Here is a 23,023-nt window from a genome sequence, read left to right on the forward strand (position 1 = left end):
CAGTGCAAAAGACTCAGACACGACTTAGCAACTCAACAACAGCTCATACTTCATCTTGTAATCGAGATGTCTAGAAAACCATTTTATTAGTTAAAATGTTGCTTGATTAGCGTGAATCTCTTTTTAAAGGTGAATAGTGTATTCTCTGGTGACTCAGATGGGAAAGAATCTGCCTGCAATGCAGGAGACCCAGGTTCAATCCCTGGATCGGGAAGATCCCCTGGAGAAAGGAATGGCAACCCACTCCAACATTCTTGCCTGGAGAATTCCATGGACAGAGGAGCCTGGTGGGCTACTGTCCATGGGGTTGCAAAGAGTCAAACACGACTAAGCAATTATCACTTTCGCTTTCATAACTGAATAAGCCATGGGAATAGCCTGCTGCACAGTCCTGATCCCATGGATAAGATGACTTCTCTATTGTGAGCTCAACTCTATTTTCTTTACTGGTGGATTTTGTTCTCTAACCCAGTTTATTTCATTCAGAGCAATGCGAGACATTCACTAAACCTTTCTCACTGAGGCCAGAACATACTTCTGCTTGTCTGAATTTTTCTTTCTGTATATGTGGCATTATCAATTAAAGTATTGTAAGGTCCTCTGTCATTGGATTAGTCTGTCTTTTAATATAACTAAAAAATTATAAAGGCCCTTACCACATCCAACCTCAATTATAGTGGAAGCCATAATATTGGTATAACAGATAAGAGATTAGAGTATTTCATCCCTAGATACTGCAACCTGGGTAGATAATGCTGTCAGGCAGGTAAAATGATAGTTACATGAGTTCTGAAAGACTATAAATTCAATCCTATTATAAATTCATCTATATTTGTGTAAGCTTAGGTAACATAAGCTCCCCAAGTCTTGGTTTACTCATCCATAAAATGGAAATAATTTAGTGACTATCTATACTGTGGTGGTTAATTTTATGTATCAACTTGACTGAACCACTGGAGCCCCAGATATTTGGTCAAACATTATTGTGGGTATATCTGTGAGGGTGTTTTTGGATGAGATTACATGAGATTCAACAGACTGAGTAAAAACATGGATTGCCCTCCCTAACATAGGTGGCCCTCATCCAATTAATGGAAAACTGAATAGAATAAAAAGACTGACCTTCCTTTAAAAAGAGGGAACTCCTCCTGCCTGTTTGAGCTAAGACATCTGTCTTTTCCTGACTTCAGTCTCATACTGAAACATCAGCTCTCCTTTTATATCGAGGCAGCCAGCTTTCAGACTGGAATTCACACTATTAACTCTTGTGGCTCTCAGGCCTTCAGACTTGGACTACAATTACACCATCAGCTCTTCTAGGTCTCCAGATTGCAGCTTGTGGATTTGGAGACTTCTCAGCCTCTGTAACCACAAGAGTCAATGCCTTAAAAAAATTTTATGTATTTATCATGTTGGTTCCATTTCTCTTGAGAACTCTGACCGAGATTTTCATACAGAGAGTGTTTCTTAAAAAAAACAGTTTTAAGATTGAGTTTTTTTTAATTGGCTCTAGTGTTTCTGGAACTGGCTCTTTAATCTGATTAGATTTAAATATGCTAATTATTCTATTTTGAGTAATAAGGAGAACACTGATAGTCTGGGGCATGACTTGGCAATGAAGACAGGGAAAAAAAAGGCACCCCTGAATACTTCTCATCAACCTCTTATAAGAATGAAAGGGCTGGATAAATTTGTATATGATACTTTAGAACATTTTTGGCAAACTGATAAATATAAGATTGGCTTGTTGCTCCTAGTGTTGCTGGACAAAGTAGGGAAAGAAGATGAACTCAGGAATTTAAATTCCCAACTTGTGTGCCCTACAGATGATCTGAAAGCTTCTATGTGTGCTCTGAAAAAGATCCTTCTCTCCTGTAATCACAGGACTGAGATTGCTAAAAATCAAACCCAGGATCCTACCCTGTGGCCAGCTGAATGACAATGCTAATCCATCTCAGAGCCTCTTGGGATGTCTCCTATTAAAGCTGCTCTGAAGATTCAATTAGATAACTCAAAAAAACCTTGTAGCAAAGTTTCTGGTATACAGTAAAAACTCAATAAGCATTTTGGTCTGTATTTTTTTCTATATAGATGGCTTATTTTCAGCTCCCTTCCAATTGGGAAGATGGAGGTGACTCTACTCACCATCAGAGGTTTCACTTCTCCCCACTATTGCATCATCACAAGGAAAATGTAATACAATCTCCTCCAACAACAATACATGGTACTTGGGACTTCCCTGGCAGTCCAGTGGTTAAGATTTCACCGTCCAATGCAGGAGGTGTGGGTTAGTTCTACCCCTGGTTGGGCAACTATGATCGAACATGCCTTAAGGCCAAAAAATCAGAATATAAAGCAGAAGCAATATTGTAACAAATTCAATAGAGACTTTAATATTAGTCCACATCAAAAAAAAAAACTTTAAAAAAGAATAAAACACAATCCATGCCTCTCAGGTTATGCATATTATATAATCTTATGGAACTTTAAAAGTCTAATAAATGTCATAAAATTCAAGATGGTTATTAATTTTTAATTCATCTTGCAATATTTTCATTTAAAAAATTAGGTTGTGCCATTTGTTCTTTTACAATGCCTCAGGCCAGATCCAAAAGAGGGTGGGCTGCCAAGAGGGAGAAATGTTTGTGACCATGATCGTCTTTAGTAGCAAAGAACAGAAAAGCCCAAAGTAAGTGACTTAAACAAATAAGACAGTGTATTGAGTCTATTAACAAGAAATACAAAGATTGAACAAGTATGGCAACAACATAATTAGAGCTCCAGTATTTCTCTGCAACTCGTTTGGCTCAGACCTTGGGTGTTGGCTTTGTCCTCAGACCAACTCCCCTCATGGTCTCAGGATATCATCCACCTTAAGATACAACATCCAAATGGAAAATTTCCCTCCAAATTCCAAAAATGTCCCTTTCAGGCAATCCCCATTCTCTTCAGATGTCTCTGACATCTCATTGGCCGGAATTATGCCACATTCTGTGCCTACACGAATCACTGGATCAGGGAAAAAAGACCACCATGACTCGTCTACACCAATCACCACTCACCTGTGGGGGATGGAGTAAGTCCAGAATCACAGAAGCACCGGGACATATGTGGGTACAATTAAAAAGGAGAAAGGTTATGCAACAAGCGTGTAAGCAGCAGAGATTTTTAAACCAATTAAACTTTCTACCAGAAGCAAAGGAATCTGTGAAAACCACATACAAAGGCTGAGAGGAAAATACCTAGTCAAGGTTAAAACACAGCAAAGAAACAGTGAAATGGGAAGCCTTAGAGATAAAGAAAATTCAGAGACTAAGAGGCTGCCAGTTTCCAGCATTATAAATTATTTGTGTTCAAGGGCACATAAACCTTTGTCTTTGGGATAGACTGTCCAAACACCCTAGAAAGGGAATGTGATAGGGTGAACGTTACTAGGATTCATATATACAGATGAAAAGTATTCTACAAATGTTTAGACTAGAAATACTTCTGCAGTCAGCCAAAGGACACAAAGAAAGAAGGCAAAGCTTAGAGAGTCAAAATGTCTGGACAGGTTATTTGAGGGGTAATCTTTGCCCATTAGTTACAGAAAATACTTGAAATGCATCAGAAATGAGAAGAGCACAGCTTCCCCAATCAAATTTTCATTTGTTACTGAAATAATTAGGGGAGACAGTAAAAGCAGGCAGGGCAAACTGTGCTGATTGGCAACTGAATAGCCGTCCCTAATAATGGATCTTATTTTTGTTCATAGTCCACTAAATGGACATGGTTTTCAATGGATGCTGGCCCATCGTTGTACCTCCAGGTTAGTCTTAATTGTCTGAGTTAGTATGGTGGTCTCATCTCCCTCACCTGTAATCAATTTAGGCATGAACATGTGATACAGATTCAGCCCCTGGGGTACCAAGCAAAATAAATTAAAATACTAATAATAAGCCCACTCCTAGTCATATCTTGATGGAATTTCAGAATGCTAAGAACAAAGAGAAAATTGTAAGAAATTTTCAGAAAAAGAAGAAAAAATCCCACAAAGTAGCAAGAATCAGATTTCTCATTGGCAACGATGGATGCCAAAATAAAAAGACTAAAGAGAAAAACAAATATTGTGTAATATCATGTACATGTGGAGTCTAGAAAAATGGTACAGATGAACTTATTTGCAAAGCAGAGAGTCATAGATATAGAGAACCAACTCATGGTTACCAAGCGGGGAAGGAGGAGGGGGATGAATTAGGAGATTGGGATTGACCTTCATACACTACCATGTATAAAATATCAATAGATAACTAATGAGAACCAATTGTATAGTAGAGGGAACTCTACTCAATGCTCTATGGTGACCTAAATGGGAAGGAAATCTGAAAAAGAAGGGATATATGTGTATATACATGTAACTGATCCATTTTGCTATATAGCAGAAAATAATACAACATTGTAAAGCAACTACACTCCAATGAAAATTAATTTAAAATGTTTGTTACTGATTGCAAAAGATTAATCTGAAATTAATGAGGTATATCATGGAGAAAAGATGTATGGCATGCTAAAGTGCTTGCCTGTTGGGCAGAAAAATAAATATACCAATTGTATCTTATTTTTTAACTTTTATTATTAAAAACTTGCAAGCATACATAAAAGTAGAGAAAACAAACCTCAGTATATGCATCATCTAGATATAATAATTTCTCACATTTTCCATATGCCTGAGGTATTTTAAAATGATTCCCAGATATTGTGACTCTTCACCTCTAAATGTCAGTATCCATCTCTAAAAAGTTACTTTTTTACATAACCCCAATATCATTCTGACACCTAACAAGATAATGATTTCATAGTATTGCTTACTATCCAGTCATATTCATATTTCTCTAGTTACTCCTCAAAAATCTTTTTACAGTTATTTTGTCCAAACCCGTCCCACACACAGCATTTGGTTGATATGCCTCTCAAGTCCCTTTTAATTGTGAATAATTCCCCAGCTCACTCCAATGCATAAAGAAAAACAAAATCCTACTAAGTGAAAAATTCCAAAAATTTCCATGCAATTAACTTATGAAAAGAGACCAGGTCAGTTGGTAATTAACTTGTGAAGAAATCAGATCATAGAATGATAGGCAATCTATGGCTGTCTCCTTGTAGTACCATTTATCTTTTTCACTAGCTACCACATTAGTAAGAAGTTTGATCTAAGGACTGGATTTAAAGCTTGACATTAAAACTTCAAGCTTACTAGTGTTGTTAGAAGAGTTCTAAGAAGCGCTGGGCACTCCACATTACATCTCATCATGAAACATGTTATTTCAAGTTGACCATTTTTAGAGACACTAAGTTTGATCAGTGCGTTCCGAGGGTGACAATCTGACCCCTCCAATACAAAGTGAGATTCCCTTTTAAAGAACAAGTTAACTACAGGATGATACTTGGTACTTCTGTAAAAGTACTCTTGGGTTTAAAGGAGGGGCAGGGAGTAAATCACAAACTACTTAGACATTAACAAAATGAGAACATTGTATATCAAAAAGTCAGAAAAACACAAATATGACAGAAAGAATAAACTTATTTCAAAGAAGCAGAAGTTGATGAATCAGGAAAAATTAGATTTGACCCATAAACAACCCAAAAGCTGTTCTAGGAAAAGATCAATAAAATAGACAAATATTTAGCAAGTCGGATTCAAAGTAAAAGGCGAAAGCATGCAAATAAAACGATAGTCGATATGTTAAAAAGAGAGAGAGAGAGAAATGTGTTCCAGAAAATAGAGATGAAATTCTTAGAAAATATAAGTGACTAGGTTAGCGCCAAAAAATTTTTAATTTTAAAACCCAAACTAGTCAAGATGAGAAACTGACCTAGTAGAATTAGATGAATAAGAAAAATTAGTGTATCAATGAATACAATTCACCACATTAACAGATTGAAGGAGAAAAGCATTATGGAAATAATAATAGCTAACTCTGATACTGAAATCACTATGTGCCAGGCACTCCTGTAATCACTTTAAATATAACTCATTTAGTCACTAAATGCTCCAGAAGTACATAAGCATTTAATCCCACTCCTGTTTAAAATTTTTAAACAACATACATTTTAGGAAGAAAAATAAACATCACTATTCCAAAAAAAAAAAAGAGTTAAGATATCTACTGGAAATCCGTAGCAAGCACTACACCTGATGGTGGTATCAGAACTTTCCAAATCAAATGTCAAATTCAACTCAAAAGAGTTTAAACAGAATATGACGTCACAAGGGACCTCAGAGTTTCAGGAAATTCATCTAGATTGGCAATACCCGGATCCAAGGTCTCCCCAGTCGGGATACAAAAGGTTATTCAATGTTCAAGGGCATCAAAATTTTGAAGGAGCAACGTACCCTGGTGCATATCAACTAAGATTCAATTTACAAAAATTTATAAAACACATACAATTTAATCAGAAATGTTTCAGATGCATCTGATTCTTTGATTTTGCCCGATTTCCTTCCAGTTGACTCAAGATGACTGTGAATCTACAGAAATCAGGAGAGCCCCCTCCCTCACCCATAGCCCTGCCTGATTCTTTTTTTTTTTTTTTTTTTTTTTTTTTGGTCTCCCCACCCCATCATCCCCCTTAGAGTGTGCTTCTGCTTAAAACAAGGTGTTGCCTGAAGAACTTCAGGATCTCTTGCCAGGAGTGCTCCTGGGCTGCGGCGTGGCCCTCAGGCTCGCCGCCCCAGAGCATGGGGAGGAAGAGGCCGCGGCTCCAGGACATGTAGCAGAGCGGCCCGTAGTGTGGCTCCAGCAGGTGGCCCGCCCCAGGGTAGGCCAGCATCCTCCCGCTGCTTTTCCCGTGCCTCCGCAGCTGCTCCAGCGCCTGCTCAGCGTATTCCTTGCTATTGAAGCATTCGTCAGCCTCGCCTACGACGAAGAGGATTGGGCCCCGGGCCTTTTCAACAGGAAGCACACTCTGTTGATTCCGTTCATCTCGCGGGTCGCCCTTGAAGTGGCGGATGCGCACAGCGCCCTCCACGTTGACCTGCATGCGCTCTGGGTACGAGGGGATGGGGGCTATGACCAGATCCTTGTACCTGAGCGGAAATTCATGGATGGCATTGGTCCCATTGATGCAGACAGTGGCTGCCACCTGCTTGAGGTAGCAGGCCATGGCCAGCCCGATCTCTGCACCTTTGCTCACAGATATCACTCCAATTCCCGGCTTTTGGACCTGAAGGACACAGTGAAGGGAACCCATTAAGCGCCATTCTCTGAGAAGGAGCTGCCCTACAGGCCAGTAAGCTGGGATAACCGGGAGAGTCAGGAAATGGGGAGTGGGAGTCCTGGCACTAGGGTTTACCAGCTTCTGAGACCAAGAGAGATCATCATCTACTTACACTCCCTAAGCCTTATTGTCTTACGGGGGAGAGGGGGCGGGTCATAATATTACCTACCTTGCATGACTGCTATGAAGATCAAGTAAAACAATAGACACTAAAACTGCTCATCAAAAGCAGAGTTCTATATAAAGCAAAAAGGGTCTAATGCACCAGCAACATTCAAGCAGAGGCAGGTAAACATTCTGAAGAATCAAATTCTTCTCTCCAGCTAGAAAAGGAGGTGTCCTGGGTTCTTTCAACTATTAGGTAAGTGTAATTCCTATTTAAACGGCATTTTACAGCTACAGAGGATTTGCATATTGGTTAACCTAAAGGCTAATCCTAGAAGCATTGGGAGGGTAAAGATGAAAGACTCGGATTCTATAAACTGAATTTCAGTACCCAGTCCAGTAGGCAAAGCAGGGGTCACAGGAGGGAGTCCTTAATTTTGTGCTGGGCCGAGGGAGCAGTGGGAAGGGAAGAAGTCTGAGAGAAGAATGAGGAAAGGAAGGGCAATCTGCATGATCAATGGCAAATACATACTAACCCTGTGTATTTACTTTGCTCACAATTGTATCCCCAGCACCTTTCTATCATCAGAATCACCTGGGGCGGGGGGACTTTAAAATCAGAACTTTCTGAGATCCAGTTTTTTTGAGAGCTAATTTAATAGGTCTGAGTGGCCCCAAGAATCTGATACTATAAACTATGGCCAAGGAAATCCAGTGTGCAACCACATCTGGGAACAATCCACGTGGAGTGAGAAAGGAGGGCTGTAGCTGACTGATGCACTGTTGCAGAATAACAGGTGAGCTGTGATGAGGGAATGGACTAGAACATCAGCCAAGAGGAAGAAGAGGCCATAATGTATTGAGAGAGAACCTAAAACACTTTGGGATGGATTGAGGGTATGGGAAAAGGAAAAGGGAAGAAGCCAGATGGGCACAAGTGATGAGGTGTATTTATTGAGCATTTACTATATGCAAGGCCCTCCATAAGTGCTTTACACATGTCATCTCATTCCTTCCAAGAAAATGGAGATTCAGGAAGTTTAAGTCTTGCTCAAGGTTACAACAGTATCAAGGGGCAGAGGTGGAAATTGAACCTCTTCTGCTGAATTTAACCACAAATTGAATTTTGGAAATTGCCCTTTCTCCTCCTAAAGTGTCACAAATAGTTAAATCTTGAAATGAAAAAAACAAAAAAATTCAGTTGAAAACATCTTATCTGGGATTTAATTCCTTATAGGCAATCCTTTAAAAAGAGCCAAAATACGCTTAGAAAAAGTCATACATCTATTTGATTATAATGATGGTAACACAAAATGGGAGTACTGGTGATGCTCCAATAGGAAACATATCCTGTCTCTTCTTGAGAAGAGTCAAGGCTCTCCCAGGGGAGAAAGATACAATTCTGGGAGCCAGAATGACAATGGTTTGGAGCCAAGACATTGCCCGAAGGCTCTGTCGCTAACTGGCTGTGGAGTTTTGGCATCTTACTCAACTGAGATGGGTAGGCCTTCTCACCTGAAAGATGAGGATCATGTCAAAAGTACTTTCATCTAGTAATTATGAGCATTAAATAAAGGGTACATATAAAGTATATAGCATAGAGTCTAACAAATAATCAGTTAATAAACATTAGGTGATATGATTGTTCTACCACGTCAGGTTGAACTGTTCTGTTCAGTTCAGTCGCTCAGCTGTGTCTGACTCTTTGTGACCCCATGAACTGCAGCACGCCAGGCCTCCCTGTCCATCACTAACTCCCGGAGTCCACCCAAACCCATGTCCACTGAGTCGGTGATGCCATCCAATCATCTAATCCTCTGTCGCCCCCTTCTCCTCCTGCCCTCAATCTTTCCCAGCATCAGGGTCTTTTCCAATGAGTCAGCTCTTCACATCAGGTGGCCAAAGTATTGCAGTTTCAGCTTCAACATCAGTTCTTTCAATGAGCACCCAGGACTGATCTCCTTTAGGATGGACTGGTTGCATCTCCTTGCAGTCCAAGGGACTCCCAAGAGTCTTCTCCAACACCAGAGTTCAAAAGCACCAATTGTTTGGTGCCCAGCTTTCTTAATAGTTCAATCCATGCATGACCACGGGAAAAACCATAGCCTCGACTAGACAGACTTTTGTTGACAAAGTAATGTTTCTGCTTTTTTATATACTGTCTAGGTTAGTCATAACTTTCTTTCCAAGGAGTAAGTGTCTTTTAATTTCATGGCTGCAGTCACCATCTGCAGTGATTTTGGAGCCCAGAAAAATAAAGTCAGCCACTGTTTCCTCATCTGTTTCCCATGAAGTGATGGGACCAGAAGCCATGATCTTAGTTTTCTGAATGTTGAGCTTTAAGCCAACTTTTTCACTCTCCTCTTTCACTTTCATCAAGAGACTCTTTAGTTCTTCTTCACTTTCTGCCATAAGGGTGGTGTCATCTGCATATCTGAGGTTATTGATATTTCTCCCGGTAATCTTGATTCCAGCTTGTGCTTCATCCAGGTCAGCGTTTCTCATGATGTACTCTGCATATAAGTTAAACGAGCAGGGTGACAATATACAGCCTTGATGTACTCCCTTTCCTATTTTGAACCAGTCTGTTGTTCCATGTCCAGTTCTTACCTTGGCATACAGATTTCTCAAGAGGCAGGTCAGGTGGTCTGGTATTCCCATCTCTTTCAGAATTTTCTATAGTTTATTGTGATCCATACAGTCAAAGGCTTTGGCGTAGTCAATAAAGCAGAAGTAGATGTTTTTCTGGAACTCCCTTGCTTTTTCGATGATCCAGCAGAGGTTAACAATTTGATCTCTGGTTCCTCTGCCTTTTATAAAACCAGCTTGAACATCTGGAAATTCACAGTTCACGTATAGCTGAAGCCTGGCTTGGAGAATTTTGAGCATTACTTTACTAGCATGTGAGATGAGTGCAATTGTGCAGTAGAGTGAGCATTCTTTGGCATTGCCTTTCTTTGGGATTGGAATGAAAACTGACCTTTTCCAGTCCTGTGGCCACTGCTGAGTTTTCCAAATTTGCTGACATATCAAGTGCAGCACTTTCAAGAAATACCTAATATATAAACCTTTTTGAACTAGAAAATGAAGAGGATCATAATATACCCAATATTTATTGTCTTCTCTGTGCCAGTAAGCATTAAGCTGATCCTAATCAACCCAGCAATCCTACAGGGTTGATGTTATTATCCCCAATTTTAACTCAGTGTGCTGTGCCCCAGTCTAAACAGACTGGTAACATAGGCAAAACAGACATTTGTGATATATATATATATTTGCTATAATATTGGCAGGTAAAATGAAAAGTATTTTAAGTACCTTGGGATGAGCTAGTAGCAAGTTGGCAGCCTCCTCAAAATATTCCAGGTCCACCTCCTCCAGCTGATTGGGCAGGTCATCATAGGCAAAATATGCTAAAGCCAGCACTGCAAAGCCACGGGCAGCCAAAAGACTGGCCCGATATTCAACAAGACCCCCGATGCCCCCTAACAAATCAAGGAGTCCTGGAAATGGGCCTTCCCCTAAGAGCAGCAAAAAGAGAAAAAAATGAGATCAGAAAGAGTGTCAGAAGGGCTGAGTAGATAACAGTAAAAGTACAAGCCAAGCAGAATGAATTTCACTCTGATACACAACAAAACGGCTTGTTACTTTTAAAAGATTGTGGGAAATCCTAGTTCAACAACTGGATGCCCTTTGTTTTTGCTTTTATCCCCACCAACCGTGTTTTCTAGGTCCCCCAAGATGAGTCTCACCTGGAGGCAGGAACAGGGCTGCTCTCACTCGGCCTTCTCGGATGGGCACCCGCTCCAGGTCAGGGCTGGAGAACCAGCGCTGCAGCACCTGGGTGGCCTTGGGCTGAACCTCGCCTACCTTTTGTATGTAAACTGAGTCATATAGATCCAGAGTGATCCAGAAGGGTGTGTTCATCACATCCCTCTTAATTAGCCTGGCAAAAGGCCTCTCGGATTGCAGGGACCAGATAAGGCCCATCGGATGGACCCCCATGTAGTTGCCCCCCACGGCAGGATCTCGCTTCAGGTCCAGTTCCCCAGCCTCGTTAGCCCTGTAGAAAGCTCGGGACCGGTAGAGATTCCCCTTGTCATCCTTCATAGTCGCTATGAGGGTCACCATCTGCAGTGGGGGCAGGCCCGTCGCTTGGATGTGTACAGGCTCATCTGCCAGGGCACTTGCCGGGGTGACTGTCAGCTGGAACATTGGCAGCAGGCAAAGGGACCAAGTGGTGTTTCCTGCAGTGGGAGAGAAGACTTTGAGTTGGAGACTTTGCTTCCAAGGAAGAGGCTCAGACAAGGCTTACACTGGCCCAGAAGACTTCTGGAGATTAGTACAAAATACACAGAACATTTGGAGGAGGGAAAAATAAGGTGTGCAGAGCGTACTCATTATTCTCATTTTACATATGGGGAAGGTTAAGTGGCATGCCCAAGTGTTGTAAATAATTAATAGTAGAACTGGAAATTCAAGCTAGGTCTTAACACTACGGCCTCCTGTCTTAGCCATTACAGCACTGAAGGAAATCTTAGTTTTGTGGTTTTAAGTAAATTGAGCTTCAGTTCTTCAGCTGAGGTCATTCCCAGATGACCTGTTTCACAGGTGTTTGTTAGACTCCAAGGGGTAAAGCATGATTAAGGGTTTCCTGGAAGAATCAGTGCTGCTTTCTTTTCTTTCTTTTCTTTTTTTTTCAGTGCTGCATTTCAATTCCCCTATCTACATAAACAAGAAATATGTTATAGTATTATTTCTTTTTCACTTTTTCAAATTTCCAACCCCTCCCTGCCATTGTAAGACCAACCACCAGCTCTTTTCAGAGTTCCAATTATTTGTTCTTCTTCAGGGAAAATAAAATTTCATGATCGGCTTCTATGGCTTTCCAGTGGGGTGGTAAATATCAAATGTTGTTTGTAGCAAAGAGAATGAAATATGCATTTGGTCAGCTATTTCATACTCTGCCCTTTTATGAGCAAAATTGGGGTATTCTCCTCCCTCACTCTCTTCTTTCTTTCTCTCCTTTCTTATATACCTCATTCACAAAGGGCTTGAACCTGTTTATAAGTAACAGAGACATAATAAAATAAAAATAGGATCTGAGAAAATATGAGCTAGAATCAGAAACACTGAATGAATGACAACCGAAGGGAAAAAGGCAACCTGTCAGTCGTTTTGTTCTAATTATTCTCATAGAAAGGGTTACCAGTTTATCAACGGAAAGGAAAAAGTGAGGCCTTTCCAATATCTTCCTAAAAGAAATTTCTCACAGGAGACTTTGATATAGATATGCATCATTTTCCAGCAATATCTTCAGACAAATTGTAGTAATAGGTGTCCCCTCAGAAAGTTTGATCCTCTAAGGGATCCTTGATTTTATTTTATGGAGGAATGCAAAGTGAGGGCTTTAGGCTTTATATTTGTGACCAGAAAAGATTCTGGAGAAAATAAACAGGGTCTGGCAGTGCAGGGGCAGGAGAGGGGTCTTAATGCTCAGCTTTTCACTGTTGAAAGGGGATCTTCAGAGGAAAGAGAGGGTCAAGGAAAAAATACATTTTGTGCTTCTTTTACGAAAAAGTGATTTTCTGGGAAGTCCCTTGTGGTCCAGTGGTTAGAACTCCACTCTCTCAATGCCAAAGGTCTGGGTTCCATCCCTGGTTGGGGAACTAAAATTCCACAAACTTCTCAGCACAGCCAAAAATTTAAAAAGCAAAACAATTTTTAAAAGAAAATAATTTTCCGCAAAGGATATACTCCCTCTCACCTGTTTCCCCATCAACAACCAGTATTACTGACCATTTGAAAACTCATGATCAATAGAATAATTTGGAATAAATAGAAAGATTGTGAATGTTTTCCTTTAATACCAGCAGAGTTCTACACAGAAGGAGGTTGCATCAATTCAAACCTCCTGGGTCTTTCATTCATCTCAGGGACACAGGACATGTAATATGAATAAGAACACCCCATATCCTGTGTGACATTTCAGGGCTCCCTTGGTATTTTCTGATCTGGTCCTTCCTATAACTCTTTGTATCTGCTATTTCTTTCTTCCCAAAAAAGAAATCATTAAGAAAGGGTACTTGAGAGCCTTATTCCACACATTCTTCTTCCTTCTCAAAACTTCCGTATAATAGTGACTCACTACAGATTTTATTTTCAAATAGAATTCATTTGAATTACTTAACATAACTACTCTCCTGCATGCATTCTGCGTCTGGTCTCATTCTCCCAGGTGGATTGCAAACTCAAGGGCAGCAACCATGTGTTAAAACTTTAGGAAATCTTACTCATGTAGTAAATTATACATTGTACATACTTAAGAGTTATGAAATTCATAATGGGAGCAAGAAAAACAATAGCACCAAACAAGTAATGAAGATACTCTACTTATATAGTGCTTTTGTAATGTAAAATATTAGAGTTTCTTTACAAGTCATGGTCTCTCTTTATCTGAGAATTGCCCCCTAAGCCCAGAGATGGACACTTCATAGCTATGTTTATACAATGTGACCTCCTTCCTGGGGGCTGTTGCTGACTGGATCAGAACTGGTCACCTGATTCAAGATATGCCTGGAATGTTCCTCCCTTACCAATATGGAATGGGGACTCAGAGCTCACCAGTCCCTTTATCAAGATAAAGACTAAAGGTGAAGCAGAGGTGGCAAAGTTGGGTACCAACTTTGGTAGCAGAGTTGACTTGCATGGCCTCGCCTTTGACATCCTGAAATTTTGCACCCAAGGTGCCCTCTTACCTCACACTAGTCCTGTCCCTGGACTCTTTCTGTGTGAGTGTATCCATAAAGTACAGACACTGCATCCAGATTATCACAGAAAACCAGCCTTGGGGTAGAGTATGGACATTTGAGGAAAGAGAGACAGAGACAGAAATTAGTTTGTTCCTATCCTCAGAAGCCCCTGAAGAAAGAAGGTCTGCAATTACAGAAATAAGCATCAGAGGAAAGAGACATGCCAGAAGATAGGTTTCAGAAGATTTCAGTCTTTGAAAGGAATCTTTCTTAGAATTTTGTTTTGGGGTCTCAGGACTTAGTTGACTATACTTACTGTTTTATCTCCTAATTTTTTTGGAGCTCCTGTTAAATGTGTAAAGCTATTGATTCTGAATTGTCAGAAATTCCCTGTAATGGTCATTAGTATTCCAGGTCTAGATTTTGCCATTTACAACAAGGTATATGCAAGGGATTAGATTATAATGGTAGTTCCTGTAAGAAGTAGGAATTCTCCCAAGAACACATGAAACAGAGAGATAGAGAGAGATCACTCGGTAAGTCAACAATGTGTGCTTGTGAATGGTGTCTCTGGTTTCTTGGCCACATACAGAGTAGGAAGTAGCCACGTGATCAGCAATCCCACAGTCACTGCCTTTGGAACGTGAGCTAAACAAAGTCGCCTTTCGCAGGCTGATGAGGTCTCGGGAAGATCTGGTAGGGATCCAAGGCAAAGTTTGACAGATTTCCTTTGCAGAACTTAATTGTAAGCCTCTCGGACCTCAGATTAATCAAACCTCTGTGTCATCTGTTCTTTATATAACACTCTCTTATAAATTCAAGAAACAAGAAAAATCCAAGATTCAAATATTGGGTTAGCAAAAAAGTTCATTTGGGTTTTCCTTAATATCTTACAGAAAACCCAGAATGAAAATTTTGGTCCACCCAATACATACACATGTATACACACACACACACACACACACACACACACTTACAAAAGAAGATTTGGGATTCTCAAATCTGGGGTTCTGAGGAACTCTGAGGTTGTGCAAAATGTCATTAGGGTTTCCACAAGAGCTCTTAATTGGAAAAAAAGAGAAACAGGTTTTTTTTTTTTCCATTTATTTTTGTTAGTTGGAGGCTAATTACTTTACAATATTGTAGTGGTTTTTGCCATACATTGACATGAATCAGTCATGGATTTACATGTGTTTTTGAACTCCAAGTATGAGGTGAAGGACGGGGCTAAGCAGTTCCATTCCTGGTTGTTTAGCCCCATAGGGTACTGTGTGAAAGGACCATAGCCAGAGACCATTCTAAGTTTGAGATGCAATTAGCGGGGGCTTGTGAAGGCTAGTGAGCTCAATGTTTAGTGGAGAGGAGGACACTGTGTTGATGAGTGACTCTCCTCCTTGAATTACCTCCTCCAAACCCCACTCTGCTCTGTGGACTGAGATAAAGAAGAGAACAAAGTCTATTGGTGTAATATAGAGGGAAATTTGCTGGTAATACAAGTGGTCCTGTTTCACTGGGCATGATCTTTAACAACTAAAAAACGCAGCAGTGACTCCAGGAAAGGGGAAAAGACAAATCGAATATCACAATTATTTGACAAGTAATGGGGTTGGTTATTTTAAGTGGCCTTTGAAATTCAATTCTCCCCCCTCATTTCCCTTTTTTCTGTAATAGGAAACAATTACTGAACACTTACTAAAGGCTTGTCACTGGGTAATAGGAATCTGCATAGTAAAGCCTTTTCACTTTTCTAGACCCTTTTATGTTTATTATTTATCTTGACCCTCACAAAAAATCTATGGGAATAAAAAAAAAAATCATTATTATCCTTACATTGTAAATTAGAAAATTGAGCTCAGCTAGTTAAATGACTTACCCAACCTTGCCTATGTTGTTAATGGTGAAGTAAGAATTTTAACCAGTGCCATCCTTCCGTACTTACACACCTTACTTATCTTCCCCAAATGAGGATAGACTCGTGAAAGCTCATTCTTTCCCAGGCCCCTCCCTCTTGCTTTCTTTCCTACTTCTTTCTTGATTTTAACTTCATCTCTTCCTTTCCCCAACTCTGAAGACTTATGTTAAATATTAATATATATCCTGGTATACCCTCTTTCTTGATTATACCTTTATCTTTCCTGTTCCTTAATTCTAAAGCCCTTTGGTTAAATATTAATATATACCGTGATATGGCGGAACTAGTAATGGAACAGTAGAGTTAAACTTTATAGTCCACAAACCCACATATGCAGGAAATGTAAATTTTTTCTATTTTTCTAGATTCAGAGTAATTTCTATTCCTGACCCAGGTATCAAACCCGGGTCTCCAGCATTGCAGACAGATTCTTTACTGTCTGAACCAATGCAGACCCAATGGGTGGTGCTAGTGGTAGAGAACCTGCCTGCCAATGCAGGAGACTCAAAGAGGTATAGATTCGATCCCTGAGTTAGGAAGATACCCTGGAGTAGGAAATGAAAACCCACTCCAGTATTCTTGCCTGGAATATTCCATGGACAGAGGAGCCTGGCAGGCTGTTGTCCATGGGGTCGCAAAGAGTTGGACACGACTGAGTGACTGAGAATGCTTGATGATGAGCTTACTTGATGATGCATTCTTCTAAACCCATTTTACAATGGATGCCAGGGGTTCCAAATTCATACACCTATTGGGGTCAGACAGGTAATATAAATTTATAGATAAAGACCAGAGATGAACAAAATATAAGACTGTAGTGAACCTAAGACTACCAGCCCATCTATAGGTACTCAAATGTATTCTATATACAAAAAAAAAAAAAAAAAAAATACATGAATACAAAACCACCCAACAACCACCAAACAAACAAAAATCAATCCAAGGTGTGGACCAAATGAAACACACCCATTTGTGACTTCTGGAATTCAGGTCATCCATTAGGATATTGCACCATAAAGGCCAAGTAAAGATCTTTGTTTTCTCTTCCTGGTGTACTGTCCTTTTCTGAGGCAAAAAGTATCAACTGGCCTCCCTCTGGAGGAAGAAGGAAAATGAGGTAAAATAGAAATACCAAAATATGAGTGACATATCTCAGAGACAGTGTGAAGATAGAACAGAAGACCAGGTGAATTTTTATGGGCTACTTAAGATGCAAAATTCCTCAAAATTCAATGGCATAAAATTTCCAGATTTCCTCACTTCCTTGCAGCAGAAGGCAGGACCCTGTATACTGGCAACTGTCAAAGAAACCAAATGTAGAAAGCAACCGGAGGGCAAGAAACAAAAACTCAGCTGCCTCATATGTAGTGGTAGAGAGGGAACCCTCAGCAAAATGGAAGCAACCTGATAGGGTCCGAAAGCTGAAACCCACATTGCTAAGCAGGCTTCAGACCCCCCAGAGTCCCAGGGTGAAGGGTGGGGATCAAGCCTGCACTATTTGAGACCTTGACCTGTTAGAGGAAAGGCAGTCAAGAACTGGCAGGACATCAACACATCAGAAGCAGGAAGCAAAGAGTAAAAGAGATCAAAGTTCCCATGGAACTTAAAATTACCATCACTAATCAAGAAACAAAGATTCCATTCCCTTTAGAAGCCTGTGGCTTTTCTTTCTTCACCCCAGCACTTCTTCCTCCTATAAACCCCAGAAAAATATTCCTTGAGTCAAGAAACATCTCTCCGGTAGTCACATTAGGCTGGATCTTGACTTTTGTAGGCAAGTGTGCATTTTGCCTCCAAAGTAAAAGTGAAAGTGTTAGTTGATCAGTTGTGTCCAACTCTTTGTGACCTCATGGACTATAGCCCACCAGGCTCCTCTGACCATGAGATTCTCTAGGCAAGAATAGCAAAGTGGGTTTCCATTCCCCTCTCCAGGGTATCTTTCCAACCCAGAGATTGAACCTGGGTCTTTCTTCTGCATTGCAAGCAGATTCTTTACCGTCTGAGCCAGCAGTAAAGCCCTTTTGCCTCCAAGACAGTCTCCTAAACAGTCTTCCAGGTAGCTTGAAGTAGCTAGCATCAATCTGCATTTGAACAATAAACCACCTGGGATAGTAATTGCTGGTTTTTCAGAGAACTGAGCTACCCACTGAAGTGAACAAAATACACACAGCAAGACGCAAACAGCCTTCCAGGGTGCCCTGTGGCTGAAATCAGAAAGCAGATCTTTTCTACTTGACTCACCCTGAATTCAGCTGTAGGGAGCAGTCCGGAGCGAGGTGCCTTACTGAGCCAGCGAAGAGCACTAGAAACTTGCCTGTTGCTTGCTAATTTAGATCCTTCAAAATACCTCAGCCTACTGGTCAAAGTTGAAACTATCTCCATAGAAACAATCAGCTGACTTTTTTTTTTTTTTTTTAAGTTCTCAGGGGCAGGGTTATCAGCACGTGCTGCCACAGGCTCTGGGCAAAGACTCAGTTCAGGTGGCGTGCCTTTCAATCCAAGTGTTTCATAGTGGAGTCTTTCATTTCATCACATAGGTCTGGCTTCTATGCCTCTTCCCTGAACTTCTCTCAACTCCTAGCTCTCTTCTCCTTTGCTTCAATTCCTTCCCTATCTCCTCCCCTAAGTCAGTAGTCTCTTAGGCAGCACGTTTTTGTTGGTTTTGGAGAAGAGTCCCAAACATCCATCTTCAGAGTGGTGTGGTTTTCAGACTCATCTGGAGAGTCAGTTAAACACAGACTCAGGGCCCTTTACCTGGAGATTCTGACTTGATAGATTTTGGTTAACTTTCTGGGACCTGTACTTTTAACAACAGATTCTAAAACATAGGTTCTAAAACAACAGATTCTAAAACAGTTTGCAAACCACTCTCCCAAGGCGGGGCTGAAGCCCTGTCCATGCAAAAATGCCTCCTCAGGACAAGAATCCCTGATATCCGTTCCACTGTTAATCCTATTAGTCAATGTCTATTGTCAAAATGTACAAATGAACCAAACTGCAGACTGCGCCTCCAGGTTGTGAGTTCCCTGAGGGAGGGTACCAAATCTTCTCATTTTTGCATCTCTTGCAGCCAGTGAAGTGTAGCTAGCCTCTGGAATCAGAGAACCATGATTGGAACCCTGATTGGAACCCTGATTCCTTTATTTACATCTGTCATTGTGATTGACCTCAGACAAATTACTGACCTTTCCTTGGACTTCAGCTTTCTAATTTGTGAAATGTGAATGGTACGATAAAATATATTGAAAGTGAAATGTAAGCCTTGAGGAGAAGGGGTCAATATTGGGAGTCATGAGCAAACTGGAACATCTGGAACAAGAGGAGGCTGTTTTGGCACACAGCTCTTACATTGGATGAGAGGTACCTTGGTAGGATAGCAAAGCTCCCAGCTGAGTGACTAATTCCCAGGACTAGATCCAAGGATGGGGGTTGACTGAGGAGAAACACATAGAAATAGAGTGCTGTTTTTACTCAGACTCCAAGAGAAGCACAGAGACTTCCCCAGTGGTCCAGTGGCTAAGGCTCAGCCTTCCAATGTAGGGTATGCTGGTTTGATCCCTGGTCAGGGAATGACAATCCCACATGCCTTGGAGTATGGTGGAAAATAAATAAATAAATAAATAAGAGAAGCACAAGAAACAGGGCTCCAGTTGTTCTTGCTGTTGTTCAGTCACCAATTCGAATCCGACTCTTTGCAACCCCATGGACTGCCCCATGCCAGGCTCCCCTGTCCTTCACTATCTCCCAGAGTTTGCTCAGATTCACGTCCATTGACCATCTAACCATCTCATCCTCTGCTGCCCCCAACTACTTTGACCTTCAATCTTTTCCAATATCAGGGTCTTTTCTAAGGAGTCAGCTCTTTGCACTAGGTGGCCAGAGTATTGGAGCTTCAGCATCAGTCCTTCCAATGAATATTCAGGGCTGATTTCCTTTAGGATTGACTGCTTTGATCTCTTTGCAGTCCAAGGGACTCTCAAGGGCCTTCTCCAACACAACAGTTCAAAAGCATCAATTCTTCAGTTCTCAGCTTTCTTTATGGCCCAACTCTCACATCCATACATCACTACTGGAAAAATCTTAGCTCTGAATATATGGACCTTTGTCAGCAAAGTGATGCCTCTACTTTTTAATATGCTGTCTAGGTTGGTCATAGCTTTCCTTCCAAGGAGCAAGCATCTTCTAATTTCATGGCTGCAGTCACCATCCACAGTGATTTTGTAGCCAAAGAAAATAAAATATGTTACTGCCTCCACTTTTTCCCATCTATTTGCCATGAAGTGATGGGAGCAATTGTCATGATCTTAGTTTTTTGAATGTTGAGTTTTAAGCCTGTTTTTTCACTCACCACTTTCAAACCCATATCAAGAGGCTCTTTAGTTCCCCTTCACTTCCTGCCATTAGAGTGGTTTCATCTGCATATCTAAGTTGTTTATATTTCTCCCAGCAATCTTGATTCCAGCTTGTGATTCACCTAGTCTGGCATTTTGCATGATGTACTCTGCATATAAGTTAAATAAGCAGGATGACATACTTGACATACTCCTTTCCAAATTTTGAACCAGTCGACTGTTTCATGTCCAGTTCTATTGACCTGCATACAGGTTTCTCAGCAGGCAAGTAAGTTGGTCTGGAAATTCTCTTTAAGAATTTCCCACAGTTTGCTGTGATCCACACAGTCAAGGGCTTTAGTGTAGTCAATGAAGCAGAAGTAGATGTTTTTCTGGAATTTCCTTGCTTTCTCTATGTTCCAATGAATGTTGGCAATTTGATCTCTGCTTCTTCTGCCTTTTTTAAGCCAGACTGTACATTTGGAAGTTCTTGGTTCGTGTACTGCTGAAGCCTAGCTTGAAGGATTTTGAATGTAACCTTGCTGGCATGTGAAATGAGTGTAATTGTATGCTAGTTTGAACATTCATTTGGCACTGCCCTTCTTTGGGATTGGAATGAAAACACCTTTTCCGGTCCTGTGGCCACTGCTGAGTTTTCCAAATTTGCTGGCATATTGAGTGCAGCACTTGAACAACATCATTTTTTTAGGATTTAAAATAGCTCAGCTGGAATTCTATCACCTCCACTAGCTTTATTCATAGTGATGCTTCCTAAGGCCCACTTGACCTCACACTCCAGGATGTCTGGCTCTATGTGAGTGACCACGCCATCATAGTTATCATCCAGATCATTAAGACCTTTTTGTTTAGTTCTTCTGTGTATTCTTGCCACCTCTACTTAACATCTTCTGCTTCTGTTAAGGTCTTTGCTGTTTCTGTCCTTTATATTGCCCATACTTACATGAAATATTCCCTTGATATCTCCGGTTTCCTTGAAGAGATCTCTAGTCTTTCACATACTATTGTTTTCCTCTATTTCTTTGCATTGTTCATTAAGAAAGCCTTCTTTTATCTCTCCTTGCTATTCTCTGGAACTCTGTATTCAGTCGAGTATATTTTTCCCTTGTCTTTCGCTTCTCTACTTTCCTCAGCTACATGTAAGTCCTCTTCAGACAACCACTTTGCCCTCTTGCACTTCTTTTTCTTTGGGATGGTTTTGGTCACTGCCTCCTATACAATGTTATGAACCTCCATCCATAGTTCTTCAGACACTCTGTCTACCAGATCTAATCCCTTGAATCTATTCGTCACCTTCACTGTATAATCATAAGGGATTTGAGTTAGGTCACAGCTGAATAGCCTTGTGGTTTTCCCTACTTTCTTCAATTTAAGCCTGAATTTTCCAATAAGGAGCTCATAATTTGAGCCACAGTCAGCTCCAGGTCTTGTTTTTGCTGACTGTATAGAGTTTCTCGATCTTCAGCTGCCAAAAATATAATCAATCTGATTTCAGTATTGACCATCTGGTGATGTCTATATGTAGACTCATTTCTTGTGTTTTTGGAAGAGGGTGTTTGCTATGACCAGTGCATTCTCTTGACAAAACTCTGTTATCCTTTGCCCTGCTTCATTTTATAAGCACCTGTTATTCCAGGTATCCCTTGACTTTCTACTTTTGCATTCCAATCCCCTACAAGGAAAATGACTTTTTTTTTTAATGTTAGTTCTACAAGGTATTATAGGTCTCCATTGAACCACTCAGGTTCAGCTTCTTTGGCATCAGTTGGGGCGTAGACATGTATTACTGTGATGAGGAATGGTTTGCCTGGAAACAATCTGAGATCATTCTGTCGTTTTTGAGGTTGTACCCAGGTACTGCATTTTGGACACTTGTTGATTTGTTGGGCTACCCAACAAAGGTCTGTCTAGTCAAAGTTTTGGTTTTTCCAGTAGTCGTGTATGGATGTGAGAGTTGGACTATAAAGAAAGGTGAGCGCTGAAGAATTGATGCTTTTGTACTGTGGTACTGGAGAAGACTTGAGAGTCCCTCGGATAGCAAGGAGATCCAACCAGCCCATCCTAAAAGAATATTCATTGGAAGGACTGATGCTGAAGCTGAAACTCCAATACTTTGGCCACATGATGTGAAGAACTGATTCACTGGAAAAGACGCTGATGCTGGGAATAATCAAAGGCAGGAGGAAAAGGGGATGACAGAGGATGAGATGGTTGGATGGCATCACCGACTCTATGGACATGAGTTTGAGTAAGCTCCGGGAGTTGGTGATCGGACATAACCAGGCGACTAAACTGAACTGAACTGAACATTTCTTCTAAGGAATTTTTGCCCACAGCAGTAGATATAATGGTCGTCTGAATTAAATTCATCCGTTTTAGTTCACTGATTCCTAAGATATCAGTATTCAATCATGCCATCTGCTTGACCATGTCGCTTACGTTGACTCATGAATCTAACATTCCAGGTTCCTGTGCAAAATTGTTCTTTACAACATGGTTCTTTCCTTTCACCACCAGACACATCCAGAACTGAGCATTCTTTCCATTCTGGCCCAGCCACTTCATTCTTTCTAGAGCTATTAGTAATTGCCCTGCGCTATTCCCAGTAGTTTATTGGACACCTTCTGACCTTGGGGGCTCATCTTCCG

At 40.7% G+C, this 23,023-nt stretch overlaps 1 protein-coding gene across 1 annotated transcript; it reads right to left on the minus strand.

The window, feature by feature from the left end:
- Window positions 1–6,609: 6,609 nt before the first annotated feature.
- BAAT (bile acid-CoA:amino acid N-acyltransferase) lies at window positions 6,610–18,360 on the minus strand. The gene is made up of 4 exons (XM_065946924.1): window positions 18,268–18,360; window positions 11,115–11,609; window positions 10,681–10,883; window positions 6,610–7,203 (listed from the first exon to the last, which is right to left on the minus strand). Exons 2-4 carry the CDS (start codon window positions 11,575–11,577, stop codon window positions 6,610–6,612), a joined length of 1,260 nt encoding a protein of 419 aa, XP_065802996.1. The 5' UTR covers window positions 11,578–11,609; window positions 18,268–18,360.
- Between the last annotated feature and the right edge of the window lie 4,663 nt (window positions 18,361–23,023).

Source organism: Muntiacus reevesi, chromosome 10, assembly GCF_963930625.1.
Source record: "Muntiacus reevesi chromosome 10, mMunRee1.1, whole genome shotgun sequence".
Classification (NCBI taxonomy): Eukaryota; Metazoa; Chordata; class Mammalia; order Artiodactyla; family Cervidae; genus Muntiacus; species Muntiacus reevesi.